This window comes from Notechis scutatus, chromosome 2 (genome assembly GCF_049901735.1).
Source record: "Notechis scutatus isolate UNSWTSFEM ecotype Mainland chromosome 2, rNotScu1.2, whole genome shotgun sequence".
Lineage (NCBI taxonomy): Eukaryota > Metazoa > Chordata > Lepidosauria > Squamata > Elapidae > Notechis > Notechis scutatus.
The window spans coordinates 22,070,089-22,088,922 of NC_142010.1; the positions used below are offsets into that span (position 1 = coordinate 22,070,089).

The window sequence follows — 18,834 nt, forward strand, 5'->3', positions numbered from 1 at the left end:
AACAGTAAAACTTAAGAAGAGCCGAAGAAACTTCTTGGATGCTTAAAAAAAAACTAGGAAGTCCAGTTGCCTCTTGGAAAAGCACCTTTGGGACAGTTATATCTTGGTGCATCGAAGTCTGCAAAGACTATTACTTCTCAGAAATGCATGTGGCAGCAAGCTTGGAAGAAACCAACAGAATGTATGATTGTTTTTACTTTTACCAGAATTTCAAGAACTCAGCATACAAAAATCTTTAAATTTGCACATCAGCATTTAGTTCTCTGAGAATAAATGTTATTACAGTTAGCAACCAATACAACAAAATATCCATGTACATATAGATAAACAAACAGCTAGGTTTAAAATAACATAAAAATTACTGACATACCATCCATAAAACCTGTGGAACTAATTTAGTTAACTCACCCTGTAAAATCTGATCTATAACACCTATCTACTTTATTTGATACTTTACAATCCTTGGTTAGTACATTTAAAAATCAGTTAAGAGAAAATTGGAGGAAAGAAATAACTTTATGGCATACGTTACAGAAATGGATGAAACATAAAATTTTGCCTGCTGGTATGTTTTATCTGTAAAACACTTACATTTTTCTATGGCTTCAGAGTAAAATTTCACCACTTGTGCCAAAACATTAGGGGCTATATGTCCTTTAGCCTTAGAGGAAGGTAACATTCTGTGGGTCTCCTTTGTAACCTTTTAATAAATGGAGTTATCCTTCAGTGAGTGGCTTGCTCGTATGACAGGCAGCTTAGAAGAATATGAATGCATTTAATTTTCCCTAAGAGTTAAGTCAAATAAGAATGATGACAGTCTAAAGGGTAGCAAATTAGTATTTTATGGCAGCAGATATTATCAATCTAAATGTAGGTTTTAAAACAGGATGATTGGGTTTTTTAACTACTTTCTTTGGCAGATACTCCCTTTGAAGATTTTGAAAATACTTTAGTAGAATCAAAAGACAAGCGAAAGCTTCTTATCCTATTCCTTAAAATAAGAGAAAAATTTCAACCCGTATATTAAGGATTATAGAAATGTCAATGCCCTATTCTTATCTTGCAACAAAATGTTTTCCTTAGTAAGAGAGGGAAGGTTTTTTTTTTCAATTAACTGAAGTTGTTGGGTGATTTTAAAAAAAACACGCCAGAATAAATTACTGTTTAAATTTTAAATTTTAAGGTTTGGGGTGTATAAATCTCCACTGAATATATTTAAGGTAAAACATTGCTTCAAGAAAGTCAATTTTCACTAAAAATTACTGCTTGAATTACTGAAAAGGTTATTTAGATAATCCACAAGATAAATGAGCAGATATTTATTCTACCTTTGTTAAAAAAAATATACCCATATAAATTCCTTAGAGGACACTTGAAGGAGTCATTACATTATAAGTTCAAAATTCAGGAGGAAAATATCTCAGTGGTAGTAAGCACTGAATATTTGTCAACAAAAAGCAGATATTATTTTATTTTGTGTTTTAAATGTTATTCCAAAAAGGCATTATGCATCATTTGCATGTAAAATATGTAACACCTATCACTGCTTACAAGCTAAATTTTGCATTTGTTAATGATTTTATCCAGTGTGTTCTATGATTATTGCTACCAAGAGTTGTTGAATGGATATGAGATGGACGGTAATAAATTTGATAGATAGATAGATAGATAGATAGATAGATAGATAGATAGATAGATAGATAGATAGATAGATAGATATGGGTGGGTGGGTGGGTGGGTGGGTGAGTGGGCGGATGTACATACGTTAAAACCAGTGTTTCATTTTCTACAGGCAGCCAGTTGATACAGCAATGGGGTGATCATGACTAGTAAACCAGCATAAATTTTAGAACATCCTTATGGACTGAAAAAAATGGGCATACCTTGCTTTTTTATAGAGAGCTCTGTCCAATTTAAATACACTGGAAAAGGGCAAAAAAACAACACCAACACCTGGATGGTGGTTTTTATTAACATATCACCTCAGGTAAAATCAGCATAGCTTTATTCTGAACCTAAAATGTATTATTCCCATGTTTAAATATTCCCTATTCTCTGAAATGTAGCATAAGGCTAAAGAGGGAATTAAAACCATAATAAGCATTCCTATCAAGGAAGTTCCACTCTACTGTTGGTGATAGAATTTCAGCACAAGTGAAATAGCTCTTAATAGCAAAGGGAAATGTGGGATGCAGAAAATTAAGGTAGGATAAGCCTTATTAAAAGATTGTTTTTATTTAATAGTGCAAACATTTTACAATATTGTGGATTAGAAAACTGTGATGGAGTTCTTGAGTTCAGGTTAGAGAGTTAGAATAATTTTGCCTTAATTTTTGCGAAGGAGTACTTTGGTTTTCAAGACTGTTATATTAACCTACTAGCAACAAAGATTTTTCCAAAAAAATCCAAGTAGTTTTTGTTTCTTGGACTTGCTTGCTATGTCTTTTCTGTTACCCAATTTACCTAATACATTATTTCTTGCTACAAGTGGTATTTAAATAAATTTTTACATGTTAAATTGATACACTTTTTATTTGTAGTCTATCCAAGATTATGTTTTTCATTCATACTGATCTTTACAAACACTGTCCTGTATGTTACTAGATTTTACCATTATTATCTTTTGAATTATTAAAACCTAAAATGCTGCAGAACATGTTAAAAACAGAAGGGATTAAGTGAGAGCTGTCTAAGAACCATGAAATAAATTTGGCAGCATCTTTTAAGAGAAGCAGGTGGAGGTTTTGAAAGATTAAGGACTATAGTAATTTGGCAAGCTGGCATTCAGAGGGAAAACAGCTCTCACTTATTCAAATCCTATCAACTGAGTTTTATCATAGTAGGTTTACCAGTGTTCATGCAGTCCTTCTGAATCTTTAATAAAAGAATGCAAATTGTAACTAGGCAACATGTGGCACAGACATTGTTAAGAAACCTGAAGACCAAAAGTTTTAGAAAATTTGTATTCATATTTGCTAATTACTGTCAAATAGTAGAACATGGCAACAAAAGAGAATAAAAATGTTCCGATCATCTTTTAGCAAAGGCAAATACATAATCTTCATTAGCAATATCCCCCGTAGATACCATTTCAGTTTTTGCAAAATAAAAAAATTGGGGGAGTAAAGTGATGGGCAACATTTTCATGACTGGATGCTCATTTAAATATTTCTGAATTTTTATTCTATTTATTTTTCTTATATTACCCATGCCTTTAAAAATGATTGTATAGAAGGGAATTTAGTATAAGGTAATAAAGTTATTTATTCTAAAGCTCATTAATACTTTAATTTGTGAAAGAAAAAACTGTCAACAGCTGTAAGCACTGCTCAATATTACAATATAGATAGGTTAAAAAAACACTTCAGCTAAAAAGTTCCTACCCTCTCTGATATTGAAAGTCTTAAGTCAAGATATACAGAGTTATCAACCACTTGCGGGAGGTTAGCCCCAACAATAATGGCTAAGCCCATGAAATAGCTGCCTACCCTAGAATTAGGTAGTGAGATAATAAATGCCCCTTATCACATTCTTAAAATGAAATCATCTGAATATCCTAATTATAAATTATAGACACTAAGAATAAACTAATTAATAATTCTGGCTTGCTGAAGAGAAACAAGTCAGATTCCTGGATCTAGGCAACTGTGAACAAGAAAGTTTAGTCAAATCAGTAACTCCTTTCTAAATAAGTTAAAATTCTTTACAAATCTGGTATTTAATGTACATCTGACTGATATATTAAATATTAAATCCTTTTCCTTTTTTGTACTGATTGTTACCAATTAAATATTCTAAAATAGGAATATTTTGAAATAATTAAGTACCTTAATTTCATCCACATTGCTATAGCCACACATGTAATAAATCAAGATGCTCCTGAACCTATATATTTTAGGTTTTGAATCTTCAAGTTGAAAGGTCAAATTAAAACAATATATATAGGTCAAACTAATTACCTGATCTAGGTTTTTGAAGATGAGAATATCTTTACAGGCTTCCTGCAATCTGCACCTCTGCTCATCTGTTTTTGGATGAACTACCTAAAAAAAGAAAAACCACAAAGTGGTTTAAACATCTAGACATCAGTACATTTTAGGCTAAATGTATTTGAGGTTATAATTCTGAAGATATTTAGGGAGAACATTTTGAAAATGTTTAATTGTAATAGGGAACAGTTTTCACATTCCTTCAATAAAGAAGGCCTGAGAAGTAAAAAAGGAAAGATCTGACTCCAGCTATTTTACTAATTAATAATACCCAGTTGAAAAGCCTTCAGGAACATTTTTGAGAATCCTTCTGTATTCACTCAAAAGTCATAATAAAGAACAAGTGCTGTTACTTCATCACAGCAAGAAATAGGATACAATAAATGGTTTTTTTGCATCAGCAAACAATATAGCGTGTTCAATCTGGCTTACCCTTGGCTCTGTATCTTCATCCTCTTCATCTGGGTTGAAGGCTTCTGCACAGACTTGAAAAATAAATATTTATTATTTTTAACAGGACTGTCATGCATATGGAGGCAAGAAGTCTGCATGGATATATTAATCAGTGCCATCTTTAAGTTCCCAAATAACATAAAATATAGTGTAAAAGATTTAACACTTTAATGATTAAGACACTTGGTTAACTATTATTCAGGATTCATTCCAATGAGGTAACCAAAATAAAGGCAATACAGTGGTTCTCTTAGTTGCACCATTCTATATCAAGATATGAAAAAAGGCGTAAGGAACAGGATTGCTTGTGAGACTTGTATTGCCTATCTGTGTTAAAGGGAAAAATAGCAAAAACCCATCTCACATATAAAAGTTGTACACTAAGAAAATAATTTTCTTTTTTAACAAATAGGGATGTCTATGTTTGCACCAAGCAAATAAGCATCGCATCAATAATTTTCCCTGTACATTTTTGAGTCACTATTTAGGAAGAAAAATAGTTCAGTATACAGTATTCCTCAACTTACAACAACTGAGCCCAAAATTTCTGTTGCTAAGTGAGACATTTGTCAAATGCGTTTTGCTCCACTTTACAGCCCTTCTTTCCATCGTTGCTAAGTGAATCATTGCAATTGTTAAGCTAGTAAAATGGTTGCTAAGAATCTGGTTTCCCCATTGATTTTGCTTGTCTGAAGGCTGCAAAAGGTCGGGATACTGCAGCTATCATAAATATGAACCAATTGTCAAGCACCCAAATTTTGATCATGTGACCATAGGGTTGCTGCAGCGGTCATATTTATGAAAAATTGTCATAAGTCATTTTTTCAATGCCACTGTAACTTTGAACAGTCACTAAATGAATTGTTGGAAGTCAAGAACTATCCATAGCCTATAATGGAATCAAACATTTATGTTCAAAATTTCAGAAGCTTAATATATACACTGCTCAAAAAAATAAAGGGAACACAAAAATAAGACATCCTAGATCTGAATGAATGAAATATTCTTATTAAATACTTTGTTCATTACATAGTTGAATGTGCTGACAACAAAATCACACAAAAACTATCAATGGAAATCAAATTTAGCAACCCATGGAAGTCTGGATTTGGAGTTACACTCAAAATTAAAGTGGAAAAAAATACTTCAGGGTGATCCAACTTTGATGTAATGTCCTTAAAACAAGTCAAAATGAGGCTCAGTAGTGTGTGTGGCCTCCACGTGCCTATATGACCTCCCTACAACGCCTGGGCATGCTCCTGATGAGGTGGCGGATGGTCTCCTGAGGGATCTCCTCCCACACCTGGACTAAAGCATCTCCCAACTCCTGGACAGTCTGTGGTGCAATGTGGGGTTGGTGGATGGAGCGAGACATGATGTCCCAGATGTGCTCCATTGGATTCAGGTCTGAGGAACGGGTGGGCCAGTCCATAGCATCAATGCCTTCGTCTTGCAGGAACTGCTGACACACTCCAGCCACATGAGGTCTAGCACTATCTTGCATTAGGAAGAACCCAGGGCCAACCGCACCAGCATATGGTCTCACATGGGGTCTGAGGATCTCATCTCGGTACCTAATGGCAGTCAGGCTACCTCTGGCGAGTACATGGAGGGCTGTGAGGCCCCCTAAAGAAATGCCACCCCACACCATTACTGACCCATTGCCAAACCGGTCATGCTGGAGGATGTTGCAGGCAGCAGAACGTTCTCCACGGCGTCTCCAGACCCTGTCACGCCTGTCACATGTGCTCAGTGTGAATCTGCTTTCATCTGTGAAGAGCACAGGGCGCCAGTGGCGAATTTGCCAATCTTGGTGTTCTCTGGTAAATGCCAAACGTCCTGCACGGTGTTGGGCTGTAAGCACAACCCCCACCTGTGGACGTCAGGCCCTCATACCACCCTCATGGAGTCTGTTTCTGACCGTTTGAGCAGCCACATGCACATTTGTGGCCCGCTGGAGGTCATTTTGCAGGGCTCTGGCAGTGCTCCTCCTGTCCCTCCTTGCACAAAGGTGGAGGTAGCAGTCCTGATGCTGGGTTGTTGCCCTTCTAGGGCCTCCTCCACCTCTCCTGATGTACTGGCCTGTCTCCTGGTTGCACCTCCATGCTCTGGACACTACGCTGATAGACACAGCAAACCTTCTTGCCACAGCTCACATTGATGTGCCATCCTGGATGAGCTGCACTACCTGAGCCACTTGTGTGGGTTGTAGACTCCGTCTCATGCTACCACTAGAGTAAAAGCACCGGCAGCATTCAAAAGTGACCAAACCATCAGCCAGAAAGCATAGGAACTGAGAACTGGTCTGTGGTCACCACCTGCAGAACCACGCCTTTATTGGGGATGTCTTGCTAACTGCCTATGCTTTTCAACTGTCATCTATTCCATTTGCACAACAGCATGTGAAATGGATTGTCCATCAGTGTTGCTACCTAAGTGGACAGTTTGATTTCACAGAAGTGTGATTGACTTGGAGTTACATTGTGTTATTTAAGTGTTCCCTTTATTTTTTTGAGCACTGTATTTAAAAAGGCAAAGAAGCTGCATACCAAGATTATGCTGAAAGATTATCTGAACAAAATACAAGTTAATAATTATGTGCTTCCATTATCAGCTCTTGAAACTTTGCCAAAGAAAAGCAGAGGAATATTTTACATACATCAATAAATATCATCTTGGACTTTGGACAAGGGTATAAAATTTACATTTACTGTACAGTTTACAATAACAAAAATGCAAAAAAGGGGAAATACATGGATCAGAAAATGTTAAACTATTCAATTTGCTTCCTCAATAGGAGCCTGCAAATTTGATCAGCAAGCTCATCTGGAATTTTGAAAGCATATCATGAACAGCTTCATAAAATGGTTGCTATGCTGAGTGTCATCAATAATTGTTGGTTTTAAAGTGGTTTTGCTAGCCTTTAATAATGGTATATGTGACACTGACTCGACTCAATTCCTGATGAATTCATAGATACTAGCTATATAGCTTTCTTGATAACACAGAAAGGTTTGTTAATGTATGTTTTCCAAGATGTATTTTTGTCAATTTCTCAGTTTTCTGGGATCTCCTGTTCAAGTCTCCTGATTATTTAGCTTTTTCAAGATCACCCAGAATCTTAATACTGTTGTTATTATTACTGTATTTTCTGTAAGCATTTTATATTTTTTTAAAAAACTTTTTAATGTAAGCTTCCAGGAAAGATACAAAACCTAGGGTATTTTGCAAAGGACCGGGCCCTCCGCACCCCGTTTTGGCTGGCGAAATGCTGCAAGAGGCCATCCAGGCCAAAAATGGGGTGTGGGGGGACCGCACACTGCCCCCCGTGCCCCATTTGGGCCGGCAGGGTGTTGCAGGAGGCGTCCATCCCGTCACCCGCCAACCATTACAATGCTGATTCGGCCCTCAAAGAAATCCAGTTTGACACCTCTGACCTAGAACATGAAAATATTTGTTTCTTTTCTATCGGGAAATCTGTTTGGTCAAAACTAGGTTTGAGTTTGAATTTTTCAGAAAAAAGAACCCTCCTTGCCACATACAATCTAGATGTAATGATGAAGCCTACACAGCACTAGGAAAGCCTAATCCAATTCTACCTTTCATTTCCTTATGTAGATAATAGAATCCATATACGTTCAAGCAGAATTAAACCTTATTGAATTCAGCAAAATTTATTCTCTTGTATGTGATTTCAGTCTAATGAAACTTCAGAGTAACACAGTCTAATAACGCCTAGATTTCAGCTTCTCCCAATCTGATGAATGCAGCAACACATAACAAAAGCCACCAATGCAGTTATCTTCCACTCAACCTAAAATCATTCACAAATTTAAAGAACAAAAAACAAAAGCAGAGAGAAAAATCTTAAAACCACCTTTAAAGAAAAATGTGATTATAACTTTGTAAAACAGAAACTAAAGACAAAATTTAATTAGGAAACCATGTTAAAATATTAACACAGTCGAATAATCCATTATGGCTGATCATAAATAGGTTCTAGATCAAAATATTTATTACAAATTGATATGGCATGCATCACCATTACACAAAGGTGGAGAACCACATTTTGTGTGAAAGCAAAATCCAATTTTTGATCCATTCTACCGTGTTTCTCACATAATAAGGCCGGGCCTTATTTTTTTGAGCTCGAAAAACGGCTAGGGCCGTCTTTTCGGGGTAACTTAATTTCCCCCTTTCATCCTCATCTAGAGCGCCCCGCGGCAGCCTCGCCACTAGCCGCTCCTAACGGGCGATCATGGCGAAGCGCAGAGAGCTCCCTACTCCCACCAAACACCTTTGCTGCAGACCCAAGACCTTTGGCACCTGCCGCTGTTGCTTTCCCTTCTGCCCATTCCGCTGCCGTTTGGAGTGCCGTTGGAGCTGCTGCCACCGCTTGGATCTGCCTCTGCCGTTTGGAGCCGCCACCGCCGCTTGGAGTGCCGTTGGAGCTGCTGCCGCCGTTTGGATCTGCCTCTGCCGTTTGGATCTGCCTCTGCCGTTTGGAGTGCCGCCGTCACGTTTGGAGCTGCCGCTCGCGTTTGGAGCACTGCCGCTGTTTGGAGCACCACCGCCACTCCAAACACGGCGGCAGCTCCAAACGCGGAAGCGGCAGCTCCAAACGTGACGGCGCACTCCAAACGGCAGAGGCAGATCCAAACGGAAGAGGCAGATCCAAACGGCGGCAGCAGCTCCAACGGCACTCCAAATGGCAAGTCCCCCACCCTTCCCCCTATTTTGCATGTTTTAAACTAGGCCTAAATTTGGGGGAGGGGCTTAATTTGATTTTATGCCTAGAAAACATGCTGGGTCTTCCTATTGGTGGAGGCCGTATTGTTGGAGAAACACGGTAGTAGGTAAAGTAATGTCTGGGTTTAGACAAAGGACCTCAGCAAGCCCATCCCCACCCTACAAAAAATGATCCACTTCTCTTTGGACAGGTCCACTCTGTTCTTCATACTGTCTATTGTGGAGAAAATACTTCAGGACAAATCCAGGAGTTATCAATCCCTGCTTCACCCTGTATTTGTAGTTATAATTTTGTTATACAGAATTCATTGTAGATTTTTCCTATGTTCTGGAGACAAATAAATGAAATACTGCCCAAAAATCCTTGATTGAGGAAAGTGTAAGATGCCTCTAAATTGGCCTGAGTACTGAGTACAGCATGTCCAAAGGAGAACAATCAAGATGATGAGGGGGAAAAAATGGATGAGAAATAGTTGGAGAAGAGAAGACTGCAGGGAGACATGGTCTTCAAATAACTGAAGGGCTATTGTGTGGAACAGGAGTTTTAAATTTTGTTCAGATTGCAGAACCTGTTGTTTAAAACAAAAATCAAACATTGGAATCCCTGATCTGTAAAATAGTGGATGTGGTGTTTCTGCAAAGAAAACAAGTTTTACCCTTTCTGTTATTCTATCAACACTCACAAGAGACAGTTTGGGGTAATGAAATGATTTCTCTTCCTTTTTATTTTCGCCATTTCATTATGCAACAAGTTTGAAAAAGTTAGAAAACATTTACAGTAATTTGAAGAGATTCTAAAATAAAATACATTAAAGGCATCCATATTTTTTTTCATGTATAAATAAGTTTACACTTGTTGCTTTGAGTAAGAGTAGAAAAATAATTAGAAGTGACATGCCTTTATTAAAAAGTGGCACTAGGATTTAGATTTTTTCCTAACAATTACACCATGCTAAATCAAATCAGTGTTAAAAGCACACAGGTGTGAATTTTCTTACATCTTTATTTTTAAAATATGATGTACAATGACAGCTCTGAGCTAGTGGGCAGGTATTGCTGAAATAATCACAAGACAACCTGATGCTAGCTAAAACTGAAGCTATCCAGGTTTTTGATATTTTATTAATGAAAGAGCATTGCTCAAGCCATTTTCCTGTGTAAAACACCACATATTAAGCCATGTTTATGAGCTGCTCCCTATATTCCAGATTTAGCCAAGGCAAACACAATCCCCTTCTAAAATATCTGAGCTGGCATGACGTGGGGAGTTACTGTTATAGAAAGGTTGTATATTTTTATTTTATGAAAAGTAGAATTCTCAACACGTCAATTAAAGCACAGTAGGCATTTTTTAGGCTGTTCCCTCTAATCCTCCCAGTATGATTTTTCCATTCCATCTTAAACTTCATGTCTTCTCTGAGTAGGAAACCATTCAAACACTGTGGGAGTCACAGAACATTTTTATTTTTAAAAATTCCAATAAGGTCAAAGTAGACCCAAACATATTTTTAAAAAATCAATGATGCTAAAAGCTAGCAACTTCTCAATAAACACAAAAATAGATGAGCGGGGAACTATATGGCAGATATGTTATAATAGCAGACTTTAACATGATTTTAGATATCATGTTCATACATAATAGAGTGGACCATAAAAACATTTTCAGAATATTGAGAACAACATTCATAGCAACAATCAAAAGTTATATATTAATAGCAGACTGGAGGAATAAGAACATTAAAAGAGTTGCGAACTTTTTTGAAATAAAGCTTTTAAAAATATTTTTTAAATTTTAATAGGAGATATCTATGTTTTGATCTTCTAAATATATGCCTAATTAAAGTTGATAGATTTAATCCATAATAAAAATATACATACTGTTTAAACTTTAACACTTTATTATTTTTATTCTATTACAGAATTTGCATTATCATTTTTTAAATTCAAATTTTCACAAGTTAAAAAATAATTATGAAAAAATAAACAAAGTTCTTGAACACATTAAAACTAATAAGCTTAAAAAAATATTCAGCAAAGTAATTCCTAGACTTGGGGAAATTAATTTAAAGTGTGTTATTATTCTGATATCCACTTGTTCCTTTCACAAATTTGAAGAAAAAATAGAGAATATTCTCCATTGTGACTTTACTTGATATAATTTTATAATTTCATTTTACTGGAGTTAGCTGCCCAATAAATTTAAATAAAATAAATAATATGCATTCCTAAAACTGACCAACATTGGCAAAAAGAAGAACTAGTAAGGAAGGGAGTAGATAAAGTAGGTGGCAAAACTGCAGCAGGACTTATAAAGGAATTTAACTTCTGGAGATCTCCATGCCCCATCACCTCTTTTTCTTCTTTTTACCCTCACAGGATTACTTTTAAGAATCATCCCATAATACAATTTCATTTTCATTTTTTTAAAAATTCTATTGATTAGCAAAACAGTGTGGAAGCATGTTAAATTAGCATTAGCTTTGTTCTTGTTTCTTATTACACAATACTCAAAAACTGATTTATGAAGTACATAAAATGTAACAAAAGTGTGCTAGTTCAATACAACTGTTGACATGGCATAATGTTATGTCATGGCTTTATTGTATTTCATATGTTTATTTCATTATTACAGCTACATGAAGATACACTGTATAAAGTTTTTCACATATAATGCTACTCAGCATTTTAATATATAACCCGCTTTAGAACTGAAAATGAAGATACTAAAGTGGTAAATAGCTTCTGCCTATTAGGATTGGTGCCTTTGTATTTCTTGGGAAATACAATTAGGATTGGTGTGGTGTATTTCTTGACTGCTTGTTCCTTTCCTGTTGATAAAGGAGAAAACACCCAAGAAATATACCATAGACTAGCACTTAATAAGATAGCAATGAAGGCTTTGAAAAGGATATTCACATGCCAGGATGTGTCTATACCTACAAACGTAATTGTGCAGATAATGGTTTCCCTGTACTAAAGTGAAAAAAGAAACAGGATAGAAAGAATATTGATGTTTTTGAGGCTGGAGAAGGCTCTTGAGAGAACGCATGAATAGCCAAGAAAATAAACAAATAGAACATAGAAAAAAATCCATCTAGAGTTTATTTCAAGGCACAAATGGCCAGACTCAAATTATCCTATTTTGAATACATTATATGAACATCCAGTTCCTTTGAGAAGTCTATAATGCTGGGAAAGGAAAAAGAGGACGGCCAGCAGTAAACCGGACAGACTCAATTACAATGTCAAAGGGCATACTATCAGAAAACCTGGATGGCCAGGGTGGGGACAGGTCCTGATATATCACTAAGAGCCAAAACCAATTTGAAGGCATATAATATTTTTTTTAATCCCACGAGATCTTTAATACTTTCATGAAATCAAGCTTTCATATAGTTTTATTACAAATACTTCCAAGGTCTATGAACATTTTATTATTTCAATGAATTCTGTAGAGTATTAAATTCAAGCCAGAACTAATTAAGTGTTAATGGTGTTTTACTTTTAACTTCTCTGTTATATTTTTTTAGGTTTTCCTATCCAGCTTTCAAAATGTTTTCCTGGCTGTATAATTATTATTTTCCAAACACAATCAGAAAGAAATATTTAAGCAACAAAAATATACTGTGAAAGTATTAAATTAACACTTTAAATCATTTGGATTAGTAACCTAAGTCAGATTCCTAATGAAACAAATATATTTCAGCCTTTTCAGTTAGTTTTTCCTTCAATACCTTCTATCCTAGAGAACGCTAAATCTGAGAAGCAAAACCAGTGAAGACAAACTGCTAATAATCAGTAAAAAAAACCTTGAATATTAATGCAGATTGGTAAATTACAGGATTCATCAACATATTTCTAGCAACATATTCTAAAATGTTGTTTAAATATGTTGTGTAAAAAGCCTAAAAAAGGATGCAGTCAGAGAAGTAACAGAAATACCATTTACCTGAGTGTGGAAATAAAGGTAGTAATGTCTCTCCCTATTGCCTTACACTTTACACATTTTGGAGAAGAAAACTGATTTGTGTAAAGTGTATCAAATTTAGATCACTTTAAATTTGCAACACTCCATTTTGAGTTTGAAACTGATGTCTGGGATGCAAGAAGCTGTGCTGCTTGTGAATAGGATGTTTCCATAATTTTGAAAGTCTTTTGAATACTACCCATATTTTTTGAGCTGGAAAGGCTACCTAAAACCATAAATGAACATTTGTTAACTGTTGCTTCCATCTATTATGCCCAACTTTGTTTCAAGCACTACATGGAATATGGCTAGAGAAAGTACATTTGTTTGGTCAGTCTACCAAGCATAATTTACTTAGCAATTTTTAAAAGATAGTAAAAAAAAAGCCTACCACTCATAGCATAAATATATTATGTATTCAAAGTTTTGAAAACTGCATTAATATTTCCATCTCTACACTTAAGACTTGTCAAGTGAATGTTCTACTATTGAAATGCATTTACACATTACTTTCTTAAACAATAAACAAATATCAACATCATTTAGTTAAAAAAGAAAAAAGTCAATGATTTTCACTAGTGGAAATAGATTAAGAGCTAAAATAAACCTAGCTTTATGCTTTTATTTTTGCCATCTAGAAAAACCCTTAGTATGGTATTTAAATACTGTAAATGAGAACCACTTTGATGTAGGGCTTAAAGTGCCTGGATTAGAAAGTGGAAGCACATGATCTTTCTTTAGGCATGAAAACAAGCTGATGATTTTGGGCCAATCATTTTCTTTCTGCCCAACCCACCAGAGTTATTGTGGAGAAAATAAGAGGCAAGAGCATTATGTACCGGTATGTCAACTGTACAAAATAAAGGCAGGATATAAATCCACACTCTAAAGAAGAGGACCAAGAGCTGTACCAAGCAGAAGAGTGATAAAATGTCATTGACCTGGAAAGGATTGAAATTTTTAGTCCTTTCTTCCTTGAGATGATATGTTTTTTCTTTCAAGTTTCCTGTGCTTATTCAAGAGATAACATATTAAGTTTATTTAGTTTCTCAGTGAAAAATCATTAATGATTGTCACCAAGTTTCAGAAATACAGTTTTGGAAAGAGAGTCTGCAGCTTAAAGCAGAGGTCTCCAAACTTGGCAACTTTAAGACTTGTGGACTTCAACTCCCAGAATTCTCCAGCCAGTATAGCTAGCCTGAGGAATTCTGGGAATTGAAGTTCTCAAGTCTTAAAGTTGCCAAGTTTGAGGACCCCTGGTTTAAAGGATTAAGTACAGTTTGCAATTTTTTTAAATTTAATATTCTGAATTTTGGATCACTTGGCAGCCTTAACTTCAAATTTGCCTTGCCTGATTTTTAAAGGTCTGATATCTATGACCAGGTGCTCTGAGTTTCAGGCTGGGACTAAAGCAGGTGAGCCTGCTCACATACAATCAATCATAGGACTTCTTTAGGAGCCCCTGGACTCTTGCTGGTATTTAATGTTGAGCGTTTTTAAATTACATGCTCTGGTTTGGAAAGCCTCAGGAGTTTATTGATTTATTCAGGTAATCTTTGGACCAATGAACAGAGATGGATATTTTGTCTGAAATAGGTGGTATATGATTAAAAGCTGATCACAATATATTAAAAATGCTGAATTTAACCTAATGCACACAGTTAGAACATTTCTTGGTCCAGATGAAATTCATCATTTTTATGACTTTTGGAGAAAGGGGGAAGGGGTTCAGTTAAAATGGTCTGTTCAGAGCATTTTATGGATTCAGGTGAATTACACAGGACATTTAGGGATTTTCTAGAATCTAGATGATTTGGCAGGCAATTTAGCCAAACACTTAGTGAGCCTTTGGAAGTGGGAGTTGACTCAGATACTTAATATGATTGAATAGCCTCTATTACCCAATCACAACAAGCACCTTCGTTTAGCAACAAAGCTCCATAAGATATAATGGGAAAAGGCATGCTCGGAGGACAAGCCAGAATGGAATGGGACAAGTCAACACAGCCATCTCACTGTGGCCAAAACGCTGCAGCCAACTTGTCGCAGGACAATTCCATGCAGGATTACTCAACGTGATAAATATTATCCACCACTGTTTCTTTGACATTATTTCCATTGACAAAAATGGAAATAATTTAGAAGAAACAGTAGCAAATAACTTTTATAGCTTAGAGCAGGGGTGGGCAAACTACGGCCCACGGGCCACATCCGGCCCGTTGGTCTGTCCAATCCGGCCCGCCCCTGAAAAAAAATCGCTGGGCGTGGCGTATTGCCCTGTGCCGCGTAGCCCCCAAAGCTGCAAAACAGTGCAGAGCGCTCTTGGGGTAGGAAAGAAAAGAAGAACTTTGCAAAGGCCTCGGCTGGGAGTTCGAAATCACCTTCGAGTGCGACCTCTCCGAAGGTGAGTCCCAGTGCGACCTCTCCGAAGGTGAGTTTGCAGGCAGGAGCATCTTCCAGCCGAGGAGCGAGAAGGTTCCGCCCGGCGGGCGGGCTGGCTGCTTGGAGCGGGCTGTTTGGAGCCACCTAAAGCTAGGCCGCTGCTGGTGGAGCCTTGCCCTGCCTTGGTGCCCCATTTCCCGGCTCGGCAGTCCTGCTCGGGCGGCACTTTAAAAGCCTGCTCCCAGCACCCGAGCAACTTCCCAGCAACTTGCGGCTTCCTTTTTCCTCGCGGGCGTCGTGCCTGGCCCCGAGCCGTGCGGCGGAGGGGAAACCCGGAGCACTGCCGGGTCGCCTCCTCCAAGCAGCCCGCCCGCCCGCCGGGCAGAACCCTTCCCGCTCCTCGGTGGGAAGACGCTCCTGCCTGCAAACTTTGCCTGTGCAAAGTTTAAGCCTGGAAGCGAAACCCGAGCAACTTCCCAGCAACTTTCAGCTTCCTTTTAACTCACGGGCGCTCGCGCCTGGCCCCGAGCCACGCGGCGAAGGGGAAGCCCGGCGGGCGGGTGGGCTGCTTGGAGGAGGCGACCCGGTGGTGCTCCGGCAGCAGCAACAGGCAGTTCCGCCCGGGCTCCGCTCAGGTGTCTGGCTGGGGCTGTCAGGAGTTGCTACCGCCGGCGCAGCTCCGCGCGGCTCCAGTCCCGCGTTGCCTTGGGAAGGAAAAGGCAAAACCAGGAGCCGCTGAGCCTGAGCCTCCGGTAGCAACTCCTGACTCTGGGGGCCTCCGAGGGGAGGGGAAGGAGGAGAAGAGGGGGGGGAAGGGTGGGGGGGGGCGATTCCCAAAAAATCTTGTGCTGACCCGGCCCGTCTGTCAAATTTTAAAAGACAAAGCGGCCCCCGAGCCAAAAAGTTTGCCCACCCCTGGCTTAGAGTTATCTTGCATGGATTATTCTGCAGTGAACTGTCCTATGGTGAGATGACCGTGGCAAGATTGCCATGATAAGATTGTCACTGAGAGTTGGCCACTGAGAGTTGTCCTAAACCTCTAACAGAGGAAGTGAATATTATGGAGCATGGGTAAATTTCATGTTTAAGCCTAGTTAATGTTGGTTCATCTTCTCAAATATTGCCTCAGCAAGTTGTCATCTAACAGCACCATTTAGGATTGCTATTTTCTTTTTGGTAAGGATGGACAGGAAAGTCTTCTGACAGGCTGCAATGTCTTTTTAGGTAAGGAAGTTATGTTAGATGTTCTTTCTGTTTGTATATTGAGGAAAATAACTTTAAAACATGGTTTTTAATCAAGAAACATACTATTTTCTCCCCTTGTTCCTTTAGAATATTTTTATACCAAATCCCCAAATTGCTTATTTATTTATTTCTTATATAGTTGAGCTGCTTACATTTAACATATTCTGTAGTTTAAAATGTTAAAACAGCCGAAAATAAGAAGTCTAGTTTTTTGAACATCCCTGTTTCCAGTACAATTAAAGAAAGTGCAGCAGAAAGTAGCCATGGTTTTTTTATATTATTCTAAAGCTTTCCACAGAAGGATCATTTCTGAACATGCTTTTACATAGGTATTTGTCTCTCTCGTGAGAAAATGTGTTCTACAATTCTGCTTTATTTATTTAAAGAATGGTTAAAAATATCAGATCCATGTAACTAGAGCAAATTTAGTACAGCACTGTGTGCCAAATGTCATCATGTCTCAAAAATAATCAGAATTATGCTTGTGTCATCACTTTAACAAGGGTGAAGAAAAATGTGTAAATGTTAAGAGAGCTTTTTGACACAACACATTAATATTCTAATTTTATCGACTAGTACTGCACTGGATTCAATAGGATATAATATATATATATATATATATATATATATATATATATATATATATATATATATATATATATATATATATGGATCTTTGGTTATTCGGGTTTTCTCCGCGTAAGATTGGAAGTATCTAGGCAATGTTTCGATGAAGTCTCATTCATCATCTTCAGGCTTCTGTCTTCAGCTCTGTGCTTCTCACTCTGAGAAGCACAGAGCTGAAGACAGAAGCCTGAAGATGATGAATGAGACTTCATCAAACGTGCCTAGATACTTCCAATCTTACGGGAGAAACCCAATAACCAAAGATCCACATACAAACACCGAGAACCTCAGAAAACATATATATATAAACTAATAGGCTATATATATAACTATAACTATATAAATAACTCTCTCTCTCTCTCTCTCTATCTATCTATCTATCTATCTATCTATCTATCTATCTATCTATCTATATATATATATATAATATAACTTTACATAGATTATTGATAATCTGAGAAACAGAATCAGACAGTAATGTTGTAAAAACAGAAAGTAGTACTTTAGTTTGAAAGGCTACGTAAGTTGCAGAAAGAAGATAGGTAGCATAGAAATATATATTCAGCCAACCAACCACCTTGTTCCACTGGCTGGTCTACTCATTCACACAGGAAGTTCCTTTGAATGTGTCCCCCAAAACTCTTTTTTTATACTTTTAATCTACTGGCTGCAGTTCTTCTTTCTAAGGCAATGGAGAACAAGGCTACTTCCCCTTCTAGATGATAATTCTTCAGATTTTTGAAGACCGCTATTATATCGTCTCTCAGTCATCTCTTTCGGGTACAACATTCATACATCTTTTAACTGATCTTTATAGATCTGGTTTTCAGACACTATAATTTTGGTAGCCTTTTTTTGAACTTGCTCCAAATTGTCAATACTCTTGATGAACACTAGTGCCTAAATATTCCAAATACAGACTGACCAGAGTAACCTATCTCCATTACTTTTGCTAGGGTTCAGGCACTTTAAATTTACAGCATTGTCTTGAGCTACTAAGGTTGTAATGCTATTAAGGAAGGTTAATCGGGCAGAAATTGTTTGCAACAAATTGTTTGCTGACCTCTGCTAATTATAGCACACAGATCAGGGCACTCAAAATATGCTAATAAGTTACCCAAGGCAATCAGCTTGAGAGAAGAAGTAACCACAAAAGGGAAGTATTGCTGCAGCATAGAAAAGGAGAAGTACCAAAGGGGAGAGAATGGAAAAACAACCAGTGGTGTTGTATGGGCATATCTGAAAGGAAGTCAGGCTAAAAAGAAAAAGGACCTTTAACCCCAGCCTGTGGGGGGTAGAGTGCTGCATATAAAGGGGAGCCTTTGCACAACTCCCTTTAAAGCCCTACATGGCATGAGTCCAGATTACTTCAGGAATCTTCTCACCCCAATGGGGACTGGCCTTCATGCTCGCAGAAGGAGC

The 18,834-nt window shown here is 37.4% G+C and overlaps 1 protein-coding gene across 1 annotated transcript in view; it reads right to left on the reverse strand.

Moving 5' to 3' along the window:
* The window catches only part of PRKAR2A (protein kinase cAMP-dependent type II regulatory subunit alpha), an 88,664-nt gene that overhangs the window by 28,559 nt on the left and 41,271 nt on the right, over positions 1-18,834 (reverse strand). The window contains exons 3-4 of the mRNA XM_026682660.2: positions 4,422-4,474; positions 3,960-4,043 (exon numbers count right to left, since the gene is read on the reverse strand). Coding sequence (XP_026538445.1) covers positions 3,960-4,043; positions 4,422-4,474 — 137 coding nt within the window. The remainder of the gene's footprint in view (positions 1-3,959; positions 4,044-4,421; positions 4,475-18,834) is intronic.